The sequence below is a fragment of the Lissotriton vulgaris genome, chromosome 7 (assembly GCF_964263255.1).
Source record: "Lissotriton vulgaris chromosome 7, aLisVul1.2, whole genome shotgun sequence".
In the NCBI taxonomy this organism is placed as follows: domain Eukaryota; kingdom Metazoa; phylum Chordata; class Amphibia; order Caudata; family Salamandridae; genus Lissotriton; species Lissotriton vulgaris.
Window position 1 is genome coordinate 548,807,732 of NC_141695.1, and position 16,475 is coordinate 548,824,206.

The window sequence follows — 16,475 nt, forward strand, 5'->3', positions numbered from 1 at the left end:
TCGGTAACGCAATATCTGTAAGAAACAGTAGTTAGTATTAGATTCCTTCCACCCCACCCATCTTCCCCGTTCTGCAAACCGATATCTAGGGTTAAGGTCATCCCCTTTCAGGGCCCTAGTTTCATGGCACCAGTGTTGGTTTTTATCATGGCTCTGCGTTTCTGGCGTGGAAAAGCCATGTATAAGAACTGACGTCAGCGCGCAAGGGCGGCGTCTAAGTACTCCAACGTCATCCCGGCGCCGCCGACTGACGCGGAGCTGCAGACGATGCCTACCGACGCGCAAGGGTACTGCTACACAAAATGTTCTGGATCCAGTCTGACGCCTGGGGATATTCTAAAGTAAGGAATCTAATACCAACTACTGTTTCTTACAGGTATATCGTTACCGAAGATAAGTAACTTGTGCACCAGCATGCTCAAGTCATGTCTATCAGGTTTCACAGCTCGTTTGGTATTGCTATCCCCTTGCTGTCCACATGTGGCAAGAGGTCCCTGAATCTCTGCCACTGAAATCGAGATAGTGCTTCAGCCACTGTATTTTCAATACCTGGAATGTGCTGGACCCTAACCGTGATTTTGGACCTCAGCTGGCAACCCGTCAGATGCCTGAGCAGGCGGACCTCTATCGGTCAGTGCGCCGATCCCAGTTTCAAAGCCTGAACTACTGCATGGTTGTCCACCCATAGTGTGATTTGCCTGTTGGCGAGGTGCTTTTTCCACTAGGAAAAAGCCACATTGATCGGGAAGAGCTCCAACATGGCCAGGTTCCTGATGACCCTTCTCTTGTGCCACCCCGCTGGCCAGGACGCTGCCGCTCCAAGGCCCTCGCCCTCTGCTGCATCTGTGAACAGTTCCAATTGTTCCGCCGTCAAATACGGCTCCCTCCAAATCAATGACCCATTAAAGTCCACCAGGAACGTAGCCCACTGTCACAAGTCTTCCTTCACTCCATGCGTCACCCGGACCTTGTGATGTCTCTTTGCGAGCCCTTTTGTTGGCTAGGCCAGACGCCTAGCAAAAGGCCTGCCGGCAGGGATCACGCTCGTTGTGAAATTGAGCTTGCCCCCAAGCTTCTGTACTTCTCCTAGTGTCACTTTTTCCCACCACAGCATCCCCTCTATTGTGTGTCTCAGCTCCTCCACTGTTGCTGCTGGCAATCTACTCACGCCCAATATTGTATCCAATTCCATACCCAGGAAAGACCGCTGTGTGGTAGGGCACTCTGTCTTTTTGTGCACCTTTGCTAAACCTTTCTCCCTTGCCAACGCTGTACTCTGCACACTCTGTGGTCTCTGGTTTCCCTATAAACAGGATATCATCTAGGTAGTGTACCCATCCCAGGCTGGGTGTCGAGCCCCTACGATCCATAAAAGGAAGCTGCCAAAGGCCTCGTAAAATACGCACATGAGATGGCGAAACCCATCGGTAAGCACCTGTCGTAATAGTACCCTTCACCCAGCTTGAAGCCTAGTAGGTGGTAGCTTTTGGGGTGCACTGGCATCAGCCAGAAAGCTGATTAGATGTCTGCTTTCGCTAGTATGGACCCTTTCCCACTTCTCCTGATTCGGTCTATGGCGTCATCAATGGTAGCAAAGAATACCGTGCAACTATCCTGCTCCAGCCCATCGTTCACCAACTCCCCAGCTGGGTATGACAGATGGTGGATTAGTCTAAATTTCTGGGATTCCTTCTTAGGCACCAACCCTAAGGGTTATACCACTAAATTGTTTAATGGGGGTTCTGTAAAGGGGTCGGCCATTCTCCCTAGGTGGACCTCTTTGTCAACCTTCTACCTGGCCACTATTGGATTGTCCTTGACTGACTTTAAATTCTGGCTAGTTTGCGGACTCAGCAGGCCTTGGTAGGGGATCTTAAAGTCCCGTAACAACCCCTCACCTAGCAACTGTTTATCTTCTGGTCTGGGGTAGTCGTTTAGCAATTTTAACAAGGTCAAAGTTGTTGATGGGTGTGGGTAGGTGCCCGGTAAATTCTCCTCCTGTTACCGGAGTCCACGCTTCTGCTTTCTTACTTTTTGTTACTTGCATTCTTTGCTTCCCCTTGCCCTTTTTGTTTTCTGCACTCGATGGCTGTGTGTGCCCACCCACAGTTGACACAGGCTTGTTTGAACTTGCATGACTGTCCCCACTTGCATTCATCCCTGTCATATTTCCACGAGGCGGCGTTGTGGCTTTTTCCTGCCCTCCCACCAGGTAAATGTCTTCTGTTTTACCATAATGGAGAAGCCTTCCTGCCTCCCTTTTTGCCTGCTTCCCTGAAACAACGTCTCCCTGCTCCTGACTCCTTCACTGGCTGCTGCCATATGCCTAGTGTACCCCTCGACATCGTGATGATCCCAATTGATGCACGGCAACGTTTGCATCTTTAGCCTGAAATCCTCGTCATAGCGGAGCCAGGCATCACCTTGGTATTTTTATTGCGCCTAGTGCACCTTCTGTTCAAATAGAAACAGTGCTGCTGTGTTCTGGGGAAACTTTTCTACAAATACACTGGCTAATGTTCTAAATGCCCAGAGCCAGTTCTCAATATTGTGCCCCACCCATTGTCTCCTTTTTTGCCCTCCTTTCCTCCTCTTTGTTTGCAAGGTCTAACCCTGCCTGGGACAATTCCAGTAGTGAAAAAATGTAAATGTATTCTTTGCAGTAATTACCTCCTGCGCAGTCAGCTCCGACAATTAAACCCCCCCCCCCCCCCCCCCCCCCGGTGCCGGTACTCAGGGTCGCCCGCCCCCTTTGCTTAACCATATGTCTAGGCAAGGATTCGCAGGCCATCTTGGCACTGCCCTGTGTTGCACAAACCTGGATGCCCAACGACCCCTTGCCTTGCGTTACTCCCTTGCGCTTCTGTGCTTGGCATAACTATTGGTTGGCTATGGGTAACTAACCTGCTCTCTGTAACCCCAGCGGCAATTCCAGCACTCCCACCATTACTCAGACACTTGACCCCAAACGCGCTGCATGACGTTTGCTCACCATTAGCTCCTGTTTGTCCTTTGACCTGTCGCGCTGTGGGCTTCAGGGCCGCCGCCGTAATGACTACAACCGCCCCTTTCCGCACTGTGGTCTACTTCTTCCTCGCTGTCTTACTCCATCCGAGGATGATATGTACGTTATTGGACTCCTTGCTGCCTTTGACCGCCCCCGATGACTCCTACGAAGACATGCCCCGTTGGCCGCCATTTTGGTAGCAGGCCCTCCGTTGCGCCTACCTTGCTGCTGAGACCCATTGGCCTTCCTGGGGTTAGCCTTCACCAGCCGCCCGCTTTATCCAGCTGTAGTGCCTCTGACATATGCATGTTGACCCAATCCTTGCCTCGGCTTGCCACCAAGGTTCTCGCTCTCCCAAGCAGTTCATGTAGGTCCTCATCCACCTCTGGTACTTCGTATTGCCCTCCATTGATCCGTCCATGTTTCGCTGGCAATGGTTTCCCGCAGCCCTCCGTGACAACATTCCTGCACTTTGCTGGCTTACTTTGTTCCCTTCTGGTGCCCACTGCCCGGGCCCCGGCACTCTTGCCCCTTGGCATGTTCCTCCGCAACTGCAGCCCTTTGGGTGCTCTCACGTTCCTTAGGGTTTAGAGCCCACACGATCTACCTTTGTTTTCTATTGATTTGCTGTAACCTAGTTGCAAATAGGGCACAATCAGTTTGTCTGCCTCTTTAAGTCTTACATTTTTCCTGCCCCTTTAAGGGAAAGACCTTGCCGGTAGACAGGGCGTGGTCAGTGCAGCTGAACCGAGTCTGCGCTCCATTCAACCCGTCTTCCTCCCGCTGACTGCTGCGAGCAGGAAGCATACCCAGGGTACCGTCGCGGTCTTCCCCTCAGGTACAGTGGTTTCCCCACACTCTTGCCTCACTCAATCAGAGGCTCCCTAGTAACGTCACTGCCCGCTCCAATCCTTTATCCTCTCGGCCCGGTGCCACGCTGCTCCTGCCCCAACTATACGGTGTTCTGACCGCCAACAATGCCGATTGCTTAGCTCACGGCGTTGCCCTGCTGTCCAGCCTCAGTTGATCACGGGCAGCGTGCTCCCCTTCCACCGCTGCCCCAGTTGTGGCCTGTGGAGGGAGTTTCGTGGGGCGAAAAGGCGGGAGAGGGGCAGGGTGGGGGGTAGTAAACACCGGAATGTGGATGATTGCAGGTAGGTAAACAATTAAATGAATAAAACTAATTTTGTTGCACGCCTTGCATTGCAAAATGCTATGCAGCGCGCGCTACGAAATTCATGTTATTCATTTAATTGTTTACTTACCTGCAATCATCTATATTCTGGTGTTTACTACCCCTCACCCTGCCCCTCTCCCGCCTTTCTGCCCCATGGAACTCCCAATACGGGCCGCGACTGCGCTGCCTGCTCAGTTTGTAATTCTGGATCTGGCAACGCACTCGGGTCCCGCCGTTGCCCTGCTTTCTTACCTCAATTGCTGCTGGGCAGCGTGCTCACCTTACCGCTTCCCCGTTCGCTCTTTTGGGTCCGGCAGCACGCTCGGTTCATGCTGCTGCTCTACTCTCAGGAACTCCTGCAACCCGGTCATGGCGCTCCTTCTCCAGCGATATCTGCGCCGATGATTCTCAGGTCCTCCAATTCGATGATCCAATAGCGCAGTTTACTCCAAGGCACATGTTCTGAGGGTACGGGAGGCCCATACGCCCTTAAGTCCTGGTGTGCCTACAGGGGACACCCTGCCTATTAGGTCGTTCAAACCATTCGACCCAATCCGTGTCCGGCGATTTTCCGGGCTTGCCAGGGGCCAGCTCATCGTTCCGCCCCCCAGTGAAGGTTTGTCACGGGCCCCTCAGTGGTCTGGCTTTGCCTCCCTAGCCTGCTGACTCGGATTCAAAATGGCCGACCTCACATCAGCACTAACGCTATCCATCTTTCGCACAGTCTGTTGCCTTTACTGCAGATTGCCTTAGAATTTCAAGTGGTTCAGTGTTTCTGGGTGCCATACTATTCTTGGCTAATTCTGAATAAAGCAGCTCAAAAAGATGGGGTGCTGGAATGTTGACTGGAGCATTCATAAATTAGATGGTGGGTGTAATGTTGCTCGTCATACTTCAGTGGGTGTTTGAGATAATTCTATTGAAATGACACGTTTCAATAGACTCTGTTGTGCTGCTGTGTCCTGCCTATTAAGTTCTGTTTGCTTGTTAAATGAAATATGGTTAATTTTTAGAACAATCCTTTCTAGTGCATCAAATCAATATATGTATTGTGTCTACGTACATTGTCCATGGGGGCTTCATCAATCTAGAGGTCCAGTGAGAGGTTACGTCATAGGTGTTTTTCCAAGAGGGAAAGTATTGAAAGGTGATCCAAGTGGATTAGAAGGATGGAATGCAAGGTACCAGGCTGGCGTGTGGTCAGACATGATCAGCAAGAAGGTACAGTGGACTATGGAACCAGTAAGTGGATTTGAACACTGGGGGGCAATTAATTGAGGAATGTGTCAATCTGTAGGGAGAGGTTGGGAAAGATAAAGAGGTTTGCAACATTTCAGACTTCATCAGATGCCAAACATAGACATGAAAACCCAGAAGGAGACTGTCTCAATGTGTCAGGAATCCATAAGATAATTTCTGTTCTTTTAGCATGCAGGAACTATGTAAGCAAGTGGGAAAGATGCATAATTCGCACCATTGATGCTCAATTTATGTTTAACTCTATGATATTTGTGAAGTACCCAAGTGCCCCACATGCTGCATTGGGCCACTTTTGAAGTTAGACAGTGTTCGATGCAGCCTGCATTGGTGTTCATAGTTAACAACCCCATTGTATTAATTTTTAATCTACTGGTCGTTTACATATTCCACAGGTGGAACGTTATCTGGAGGCCTGTCAAATGTCCCACTACCCAATCCGGATATTAGCTTTCACTTGTGGAAAAAGGATGACCAGTTTCGTGAGTATGGATATCTAACTTTTCAATCTAGACTTTATCATTTTAAAGCACAAACTGAAATTACTTAGTATAATCTTCTCAAATGGCTTTTCACAACTGTCCTGTTGCTGGGCAGTAATAAGGGGGATCAAGGATGCATTACAAACATAAAGAAGTGAAAAAGAAGAAAATACAGCACAGCAACAAAGTCAGCAAGAGGAAAGTAGGGTCTCCAATTGTTTCTGTAATTAGAGCTACTTAAGATCAATGAAAGTCATCCCGAGCTACTAACATTAGCATTGGAATAGTGACCACATGAGACCAGACTACATTAGTTGCCACAATATACAAGATTACCAGCGGTAATCACCTCAGTTCATCAGGCCAGTAGTTGTGCAGAAACGACCTTGTCAATGTGGAGTGCCTCTACATAGGTAATACATAAAAGCCATGGTTGAAATACCCCTGCAACAAGGTAATTATATTAATAGTAGTTCTCCCCAATGTCCTATGATTTTTCAATAAAATAGCTTTGTGTAATTTCTTTTTCAAATTCAATCATTTTAGCTCCAAAATATCAGCTTATTAGTTCAGAAAATACTGATTTTTTTCACCAATACACGTTTTTCAAATTATGTACATGTATATAAATTTAACCAAACAAAACATTATAATTTAGTAGGCTGGGGGATACACAACAGAGCTACTTATAGACAGCTGGAGAGCTACCAGTAGCTCACCAGCCACTTGTTGGAGAAGCCTACGGCCAACATCTGAAAGGGCCCAATAATGTTTACCTTCAGTTTGAGCCTAACCCACTGACTGCAAAAACCTCTAATGGCACCATGGTAACTGCAACCAGGGTGGCATCTCTGGGACCCAGAAAAGACAGATACAGAGAGAGAGTAGAATTTCCCTGGGGCTATTCTAGTTAGCACCATATTTCCATAGGATACGCAATATTTGGTTTGCCAATAACTTTGGCATCATAAGTCAAATTTTCACAAAACTCTGAAAAAAAGGCTCATCTAACTCCACTCCCTCCTGGAAAGTTTCAGGTTGATCCGTCAAACGAGGGCCGAAAAAAGGGAGGGATCTCAAAATGCTTTTTTCCCTTTTTATTTTTTTCCATGGGAAAATTAGACACAGCTACCGCCCAAATTGCTGAACAAATTTACACCAAATTAGCCAGTAAGCCATATCCTGGTCCAGAAAGCCAGCTTTTTTGTGATTTAGTGTAAATCTTCTCAGTAGCTTTGGAGCAGTTAAGGCTCAAACACACCACATATTTCACACCACAGAGGATACATGGAGCCGATAGATCTCCGGACAAGATTTGATTGTATGTCACCACATCAACAACGATGTGGCAGCAGTCAACTTAGGACTCTGGCACAAAAAGGCACAAAAAAGTAATAAAGTGGAGGGACTCCTCTCCCTACCCCCAACTGGAGCCAATTAAAAACACATTTTTTTAAAAACAATTTGCCAACGATTGGTGATGGCTATGCTGCAAAAAAAATGAAGCATGGGCTCCCACACATTAAAACAATTAACCTTCCGGGGTGGGTTAAGGATTGGGTTGGTGGTGCAACTCATTTTGGAGAAAAGGGGAATGTGCGTCCTCCATCCCCGAGCCTGTTCAGGCCCCGTGGACCCCATTCCCCAAGGCCAAATTTGTTTAAAAGAGGACGAGGCTGTTCGTCCCTCCCTCCTCGAGACGGTATCTGCCCTCGGGACACCACCCCTGGGGTCCGGTACTCCACATTGTCCCGGCGGACTCACCCATGGGAAACTCTGGTTCCCCGCCCCGTAGAGTGTGGGCATACCCTGCTTGCACTCGACTGGATAGGGAACACATGTTTTCTCTCGCCCAGCAGGCGCAGTAAAAGAAATGCTGCTCCTGCCCAGGTGGGAGCAAAAGAAGCAAAGAAAGCTATGTGCTCTCACCAACACCCAGTATGGTTCTGACTGGGGAGCCGGCTGGGGCCGCGGGCCTTGGGGTAAAGGGGCCCCTGCTGCCCTAAAAGTGTCAGCAGTGTGAAGCCCCAAGTGTGCACTGGGGCACCCACCAGAATTGTTAAAATGGGCTGTCCTGGTGAGTCGGCTTGGGCCACAGGGTGCCTGTGGCTCCCCTGCATCCCCCCAATCACCAAAGTTAAGCTCTGGGTGTCGGAACACCAACAGAAAGATTTTTTTTTTTCGAAAAAGGAATAATAAAAGAGCCGCAGTAGCAGCTAATTTATTATTCATTTCTCTTTCTCTACTTATTTTTTTGGGGGGGATCGTGATAGTATGCCTAGAAGGGGCAGGGGCACTGTCAAGCATTTTTTGTTAATATTGATGGCTAAAGGAAATGTGAAGCAGCCCTCAGCAACGTTAAAAAATAGTAAGTCTCCTAAGTCATTGTATCCATGACCCCAGGAGAACTTAACATATTATTCAAAAATACTCCTAGCCGGAGTTCTATGCTCTTCAGCTGGAGCGCAAGTTCCTCTTGTGGTTGTGTTTATGATTCAATTTTCTGGGCTGAAAAAAGACTTGGAGACAAGTTTGTTTTATAAAAAGAAACATGACTTTGAGTCTTTCTTTTAAAATGATGCTACCCTCAAAATGTAATCATCTAAACTATGTTAAAAGAAAGACTCACAGACGTTAAAACCTTATTAAACATTTTTTTTTAATAATCCCCATTATTAAACATTGTATTGTGTTAAAATTATTGGTGATTTGTGGACAAAAATGATAGACCTTCTTTATTTATATATTGATATGTTCACCTTGATAAAGCCAATAGGCTCACTTTTTATATTTTGGTGTTTCAACTTTTGACAAAGTCAATAAGTCTGCCTGAGTGTGTCCAAGATCTGCGAGACCAACCACACGCTGCGCCTGCCAGGAGGCTGTGCGTAGTGTTGAATTGCTTGCCTGTGAGGGTTTGGATCCAGGGCATGGCTGCAGGCCCTATGGCTAACCTCATGCCATGCATGTCCTGTGGGGTTGGGCAGTGCTGGGTTGTTTGTAAGGGGTTGGACACAGGGCCTGGCGTTACGTATGATAATAAAATTGTACTTTAAGTTTAAAAAAAAACTAGAAATTCACTGAAAAAACCTCAGGGTAAGTGATGTTATAGTTAGGTATTGTATTAACAACTTTGCATTAAATAAAAAAAATCTTCGAAATTCACTAAAAAAACAAAGGTTAAAGGAACTTTATAGCTAGGTGAAAATGTCAATTAAAACATACCATTTAAACATTGGGCCACAAATGGCTCACTGGGGAGGGGTGGGGGGCACAAGTCCCCTCCCCAATAGCAAAAAGGAAAAGCAGAAACGTGAATAATAAAGGATAGGGAAGGACACATTTATTACTTACTGCTCCTAGGACGGAGCACCCCCCATAATGCCCTAGGGCTTTTTCAAACAACATATGTTCTTGCTGCTGGTGCCCGTAGAAGGGGCAGCCTTAAAAATGGACACTAATTCTCCTGGGTCATTAAGTCAATGACTCCAGTAGAGCTTAACATATGTTTTAAACAGAACTCCGAGCTGGGGTTCAGAGCCTCCTTATGGTTGGCTCTGTGGCTCCACTTTGTAGCATGAAAAATGTGCTACTTTTTCTGTTTAATAAAACCGTATTCATTCCTTTATGACAATCACTTTAATTACATTTTGAACTGTGTGAATTCATGAAATATACGTTCATTATAGTTAATGGTGATTTTTTTTAAAGTCCTTTATATATGTAGATTTCCTGCCCCTCCCACCCCTCTCTTAAAGTCAATAGGCCCACTTGTTATATTTTGGTGTTTTCTGCCCTTGACTAAGTCAATAGGTCTGCCTTAGTTAAAATGCTACTCTTTAAATTTAGCCATGTGCTGCAGTTTTGGGCATCAGGCCCTGCACCAAGCCCTACAGCTAACCCACCCGTGCACACACCTAGTATGCAGCAGGGGAGTTGGTTACTAATGAAGGGTTGGATGCAGGGCCTAGCCTAAAGTCAGACCCTGCTGCCAACCACACACAGCCACAGGTCATCTACGGCATGTGGTAGTTGTTACATATGGCAATAAAATATTATGTTGTGTTTAAAAAAAACAAAAAAGTTCGAAATTCACTGAAAAAAAATAAGGGATGTTATAGTTCGGTGAAAATGTCTGTTAAAAAACATCCCGTTTTGAACAAACAAAACCAGAGAAATTCACTAGTTATAATTATTTCAAGTTACTATTACTCGTGCCGTCACCATGCACTGCTAATTTCTTCTCATATGACATCACTCATGATAAGTTCTATGTAATACTATGCTCTGAGGTAACACATTAATGATAACATCACTGCAACATCTGAAATGAGATCACTGATTACAACACAGCGCATGGCAGGAACGTGAGTTATAGTTACTTTGGGTCACAAGTTAGTTACTTGAGATAACTGCTGAATTTTAGTAGTTTTGTTAATTTAAAATAGTATGTTTTAACTGACATTTTCATCTATCTATAACTTTCATTTAACCTTTTGTTTTAATTGAATATGTATGTCGACATGCAACCAACCATTTTAACCAACAGAATCTCCATGCTGGTGGTGCATGCTTTGTTGTAAACCCAGGTACACAAGATATAGCCTGGATCTTAAGGGCTGAATATGCTTTTTTCATTTCAATATGTTTATTCACAGCTAAAAAAAATCAGCACTTCCAACAACCAACTATATCAACAAATTTATCTGAAAACTATACAAACACGTCTAATGGAAACATTCCAAAGTGCTGCATAATTTATGAATTGCCATTATACACTGACTCAACAGATCTTTACTATTCCTATTCAAGGAGGAAAGAGAGGCGAGTAAGCCCAGCTAGCGGTGTTACCTGGCACTTTATGGCTAGTTGTTGTGAACTAACCTTTAGGCCCTCCTTCTTTTTCAGAAAATGTGTTTTCCTCTGAGAGTTAACCTGCATCAATTCGATGCAAAGGATAGTACATAGTATGAATCAGACTTCATTCTTGTGGAAATCATTCTCGGTCCATGGCAGGGTAAACTCCATCCTGTGTGCAATTCGATTTCAGGGGCCACATTGACTGCCAATTAGAGGGTCTCTCCTGCAGCACATTATTTTGAAGGAAAGGACCATGTTGTCTCAAATGTCATTGTAGCATACAACCTTCAAAAGTCCCCTTTTAACCCATTTAAGTGGATTAGTACCAACAGCATGCTGCTGCACATAGGGAACAAAAGAAGGCATGCACCTATTCTTTAAAGAGTATATTTATTTATAATCAAGGGGTATGAGCTCCAGTCCAAATAGAAAATTCCAGCAAATGATTTGAAAACCGATTAATCCTAAAGTATATGCTATTTTTTCTTGAATTTCAATATAGGTAAACAACTTGTGACTTTCTCTAAATCCCAGTCACAAATTACAGAGGAAGAGGGGCCAGAACTTGATCCAAACAGGGCATCAGTATTGTCGAATGACAGTGGAATTGAAAAGGACTTGCCCGTCTGTGAGGAGAAGGTTCCATCAGGCCTGCAGAGAAGGCCATGCATTAAAAAGAATGCCCAGAAGTTTGATTCCATGGCTTTCATACACACCATCACCAAAGCGCACCCTGGGAATCAAACAGGAACTATGCACAGGATGTCTGGCGAAGCAACAGAGACCACCCCAAATCTTCAGAAACGGCCCACCGCCCGTGTCGTGATACTAGGAGATGATCGATCTTTAGGAAGATTGGCCAAAGAATACTATGCTCTGAGGTAACACAAAATTTGCTGACCTTATTTTATGTTGAATAACCTGTTGTTCCAGATGCTCTGCTACATTTACAATGTCTTCAGCTCCTTGTATATGTCCAGAGCATTATACTGTATATTACACCTGGGCTTGAATAAGCATGCCCACACAGCATGCATTTTATTGTGATTTCCGTTATAAGACGGTCAACCTGGTTGTCCGTGACCTGGGAGTTTGTGCAGTTTTATTCTGTGAATCCCAACACTTTCTGCCCATCCAAACCACCTATTGTCTACCAGACGAGACAGATTGCAGTCTCTGAATGTCAGCCCTGCAAACATTGTGTGTCAAACATGAAAAGCCATACTTGTTTCTGATCAGAAGTATAAATAATACTGCTTTTGTAACTGTAAGCTGTGAAAATAGTAGGAAGGAAAAGCTGTGAAAATAGGAAGGAAAATGCTGCTTTTGTTCATCTGCATTTCATCTTCTCTCTTTAAAGTGGACTAAAAGCGGACTGTGATTTTAATCTCTGAGACCGTGGCATGTTCCCTCATAGATTCTGAAAAGTTTCCTCACTGATCACCAAGGCCGTAGGGGAAACGGCCTTGTGAAAATGGTCAAACCCGTCTCATATTGCACGGAGTAAGCACAACAAGAAAGCCTAAAGTTCTCTAGGTGGTTTAAGATAGAACTCGTCAACTACTCCCCGTTAGTTCAAAGTGCTGTGTGAAGGGGCGGCTCCTCCGCCTTAGCGGAGGAGCGTCGCCCCACTGCACTCAGAGCATAATTTTTTTTAAAAATAAAATGATAATAACTTAGTTATTATCATTTTATTTTTCATTGGTACTGGGCTGGGTTGGGGCTGGTCTAATGACACAGGGGAGGAGTGGCATGTAGATACTAAGGCCTTCAATACGATGAGAGTTGGAAAGCCTCTGACCATATGTTGGAGGCTTTCCGAGCCTCATCGTGGTTTCAGTTTTTACCGCCGCATTACGATGCAGGCAGTCGAAAGTTAATCCGGCTGATCATTCCGTCTAGATCCTGACAGGCTCAAGTAGCTCATTGGCCAGTCGGAAACCGGCATGTAATCCCTATGGATGGTGTTTCCGCTGTAGGGATAACAATGTCAGTTTCCAACAGGCTTTCCATGTCTGGCTTTCTGAAATGGAAAGCCTGTCAAAAAGTGACATTGGGTGCCCCTAGCAGGGCCCCTTCACCCTGCGGCCTCCGGTTGCGCCTGCCACATAGTTAGGGATTTGCACAAACTCTCATTTGTCTACGGGAGCTTGTCCTATAGTCGGTTTACGGCTGCAGCACACTCTCCAATAGAAAAATGGGAGTATGCGATCACACCATGTGTGGTCACTTTATAATCGCGATTTCGGGACCGCCGTCTGGAGATTGGTTGGTCCCTAGACCGCAACGGTGTCGGGCGCGCATAAGTCTACCGGACATCGTAAAAAGGCCCTAAGGGTGCAAGACTTCTTGGCCTGCTAAACAGTCATGTGCACTTTGCATGTTCTTCACCAGGCTGTAATACACATCCTGGTGAGGAACATGCCCAGGCTCCCATTTCCGTGTAAGCGCCGAACCATGGCACTCAGACCAATCTGAACACTGCAATGCAGCATTGTGATTGGCTTAGGGGACCATGGGCGCTTCCTGGTTCCGGGACTGCCAGGAAGAGAAGCAGCGAGGATTAGTTGGCGGTGGGGAAAAGGTAAGTGTTTTTTTTTCTTTTTGTACCTGGAACCTACTCGACTCTCTCTCGCCCGGCATCGCCTTTTTGACGGAGACGGAGACCTGGACCAACGCCTCCTCCGCCCCTACATCAACACCGCCATCCCGGACGGATACAACATTCATAGGAAGGACCGCCTCAACCACTTGGGGGGAGGCCTTGCCATCGCCCACAAGAGCTCCATCCCCCTCGTCACTTCCAGCGAAACCTTCCCCTCTGCCGAATACATGCACTTCCAGCTCTAGACCAGCCCCAACGCCACACTCTGAGAAACCCTCGACTACAGCCCCCAGACACCTTTTGACACCTCCATCACCGACTTCATCGGCCCCCACGCCATAGCATCGACAAACTACATATTCGTAGGAGACCTGAACTTCCACCTAGACAACCCCAATGACCCCAACTCCACCATCCTTCGTTACAACCACCCCAATATCGGTCTTAAACAACTCGTCACCACACCAACCCAAAGAGCAGGATATACCCTCGACCCCATCTTCGCTGCATGAAGCAGCGTTCACTTCAGCCACACAACGCAACCACCGTGGGCCGACCATCACTGCGTACATTTCGCCGTCGACAAACCTAAGGCACCCAAACCAGCCGCTCACCCACCACGAAGAAACTGGTGCAAATTTACCAATGAGCAACTCAACTCCACCCTCACCTGAGACAACCACACCTGGACACCGACGCAAACATCTCAGCCAAAGTACTCCACACTTGGATCTCCAACTGTGCAGACAAGCTCGCACCGCTATGCTACCCCGACAAACAACGCCCCAAGAAAGCTGCCTGGTTCGCTGCCGATCTCCAAGAAGCCAGACGCACCTGCAGACGCCTGGAGAAGAACTGGAGAAACACCAAAACAACCAAAAACTACTCCACCTAAAAGGACGGACTGACCAACTACCACAACAAAATCAGAACCACCAAAATGAACTTCATCCATCACAAAATCCTCGCCAACTCCAAAGAGCTACCCAGAGCTCATTCAGAAATTCACCAACCCACGCAGCAAAGCCACAGACATCACCCCGTCCCACGACCTCTGTGACAAGCTTGGGACCACCTTCCACTTCAAGATCAAAACATTCTACGACAACTTTGCGACCATCCACCAGACGCTACAGCCGGCCCCCCAAACCCCAAAGGCACCAGGCAACCCACCATCTCTAGCTGGACACCAATCATGACCGAAGACACCACCTCGACCATGAAAGGCATCCACTCCGGGGCCCCCACCGACCCCTGCCCCCCTCACATTTCCCACAAAGCTACGGCCGCCATCGCACCCGATCTGCAAAAAACCCATCAACACCACCTTCAAAACAGGCACCTTCCACAATGACAGTCAGGCCCCTGCTCAAGAAGCTCACAGCTGACCCCACCGACCTCAAGAACTACCGGCCCATCTTGCTTCTCCCTTTCGCACCAAAGTTGAACAGAAAACAGTTAACAGATTCATCGAAGAGAACGCCATCCTCAACCCATCCGAATCCGGATTCCGAAGCAACCACAGCACTGAGACCGCCCTACTCGTCACCACAGCCGATAGTCGCACACTCCTGGACCAAGACCACTCCACAGCCCTCATCCTACTTGACATGTCTACGGCCTTCGACACCGTCTCTCACCGCACACTAGTAACCAGACGACGCAACGCTGGCATACAAGGAACAGCCCTGGACTAGATCTGATCATTCCTCACCAGAAGAAGCCAAAGGATCAGACTGCCACCCTTCTTCTCCGATCCCACGAAAATCACCTGCGGAAGCCCACAGGGGTCATCACTGAGCCAGACCCTTTTCAACATCTACATGGCTCCCTACGCAGCCATCGTCCGACAAAACGGCCTAAACATTTGTCTCCTACGCCAACGACACCCAACTCACCCTCTCCTCACCCGAGACCCCAACACCGCCAAACTCAACTTCCAGAAAGGAATGCAGGACGTCACAATCTGGATGACCAACAGCTGCATGAAGCTCAACGCTGAGAAGACAGAAGTCCTCGTCCTTGAAATCCACCCCTTCATCATGGGACAACACCTGGTCACCGACCACCCTTGGAAGCCCATCTACCCCTTCAGACCACTCCAAAAACCTTGGCATCAAACACGACTCATCATGAATCGGCGGATCAATGCTGTCACCTCCAGCTGCTTCAGCGCCCTCTGCATCCTTTGCAAGACCTTCAAATGGATCCCCCCGACTCAAGGAAGACAGTCACCCATGCACTCATCACCAGCAGACTGGACTACGAAAACGCCCTCTACGCCGGCATCAACAAGTCCATACTCCGCAAACTCCAAAATATACAGAACATCGCCACCAGACTCGTCCTCTGCATGCCGCGGCGTGAACACATCAGCCAAAACCTACGTAAACTCCACTTGCTCCCCGTGAAGAAAAGAGTCGCCTTCAAATTCCTCACCCACGCCTACAAATGCCTACACAACAATGGACCCAAATACCTCAACAACAGAATCAACTTCCACGTACCCAAAAGAAACCTCCGATCTGCCAACCGTGCACTGGCCAAAACCCTGCGTATCCTTATGGCTAGAGCAGGTTGAAGATCCTTCTCTCACATTGCAGCCAAGACCTGGAACAAGCTACCGGCAGACATCAGACTAGCCCCCACCCTGAACACCTTCAGGAAGGCTCTCAAGACCTGGCTCTTCAGCTAAACAGATCTTCGGACCCTCCCCCCTCAGTGACTTGAGACCCTCACGGGTGAGTAGCTTGCTTACAATTCCCCTGATTGATTGATTACTACTGGTAGGCAGAAGCGTAACCTTACTGGTGAACCCAAAACTGAGCACCAAGTACATTACTTTGGCACTTGACCCAAAGGTCACCCGTCCAAGTCTTCCTAAGGGGGATTTTGTGGGTTTGGATACTCAGAATCCACTAGGACATCCAGTATAGGTCGAGAAATCAATGACCAGCCAATGCTTATTATTTAGAAATTTTTAAAAATTTGTGTACTATGGTACGGAATATTGCAGAGGGTATTATTTGTAGCATTCATGCTTAAGAGAACTGCCAAAGGCTGCAGCAGTCACAGTTTCTATTCTTG

At 47.2% G+C, this 16,475-nt stretch overlaps 1 protein-coding gene across 2 annotated transcripts in view; it reads left to right on the plus strand.

Moving 5' to 3' along the window:
* The window catches only part of PIK3R6 (phosphoinositide-3-kinase regulatory subunit 6), a 688,429-nt gene that overhangs the window by 478,946 nt on the left and 193,008 nt on the right, over positions 1 to 16,475 (plus strand). For both annotated transcript variants that reach the window (XM_086930633.1, XM_086930634.1), the window contains exons 11-12: positions 5,837 to 5,923; positions 11,286 to 11,664. In XM_086930633.1, coding sequence (XP_086786759.1) covers positions 5,837 to 5,923; positions 11,286 to 11,664 — 466 coding nt within the window. The remainder of the gene's footprint in view (positions 1 to 5,836; positions 5,924 to 11,285; positions 11,665 to 16,475) is intronic.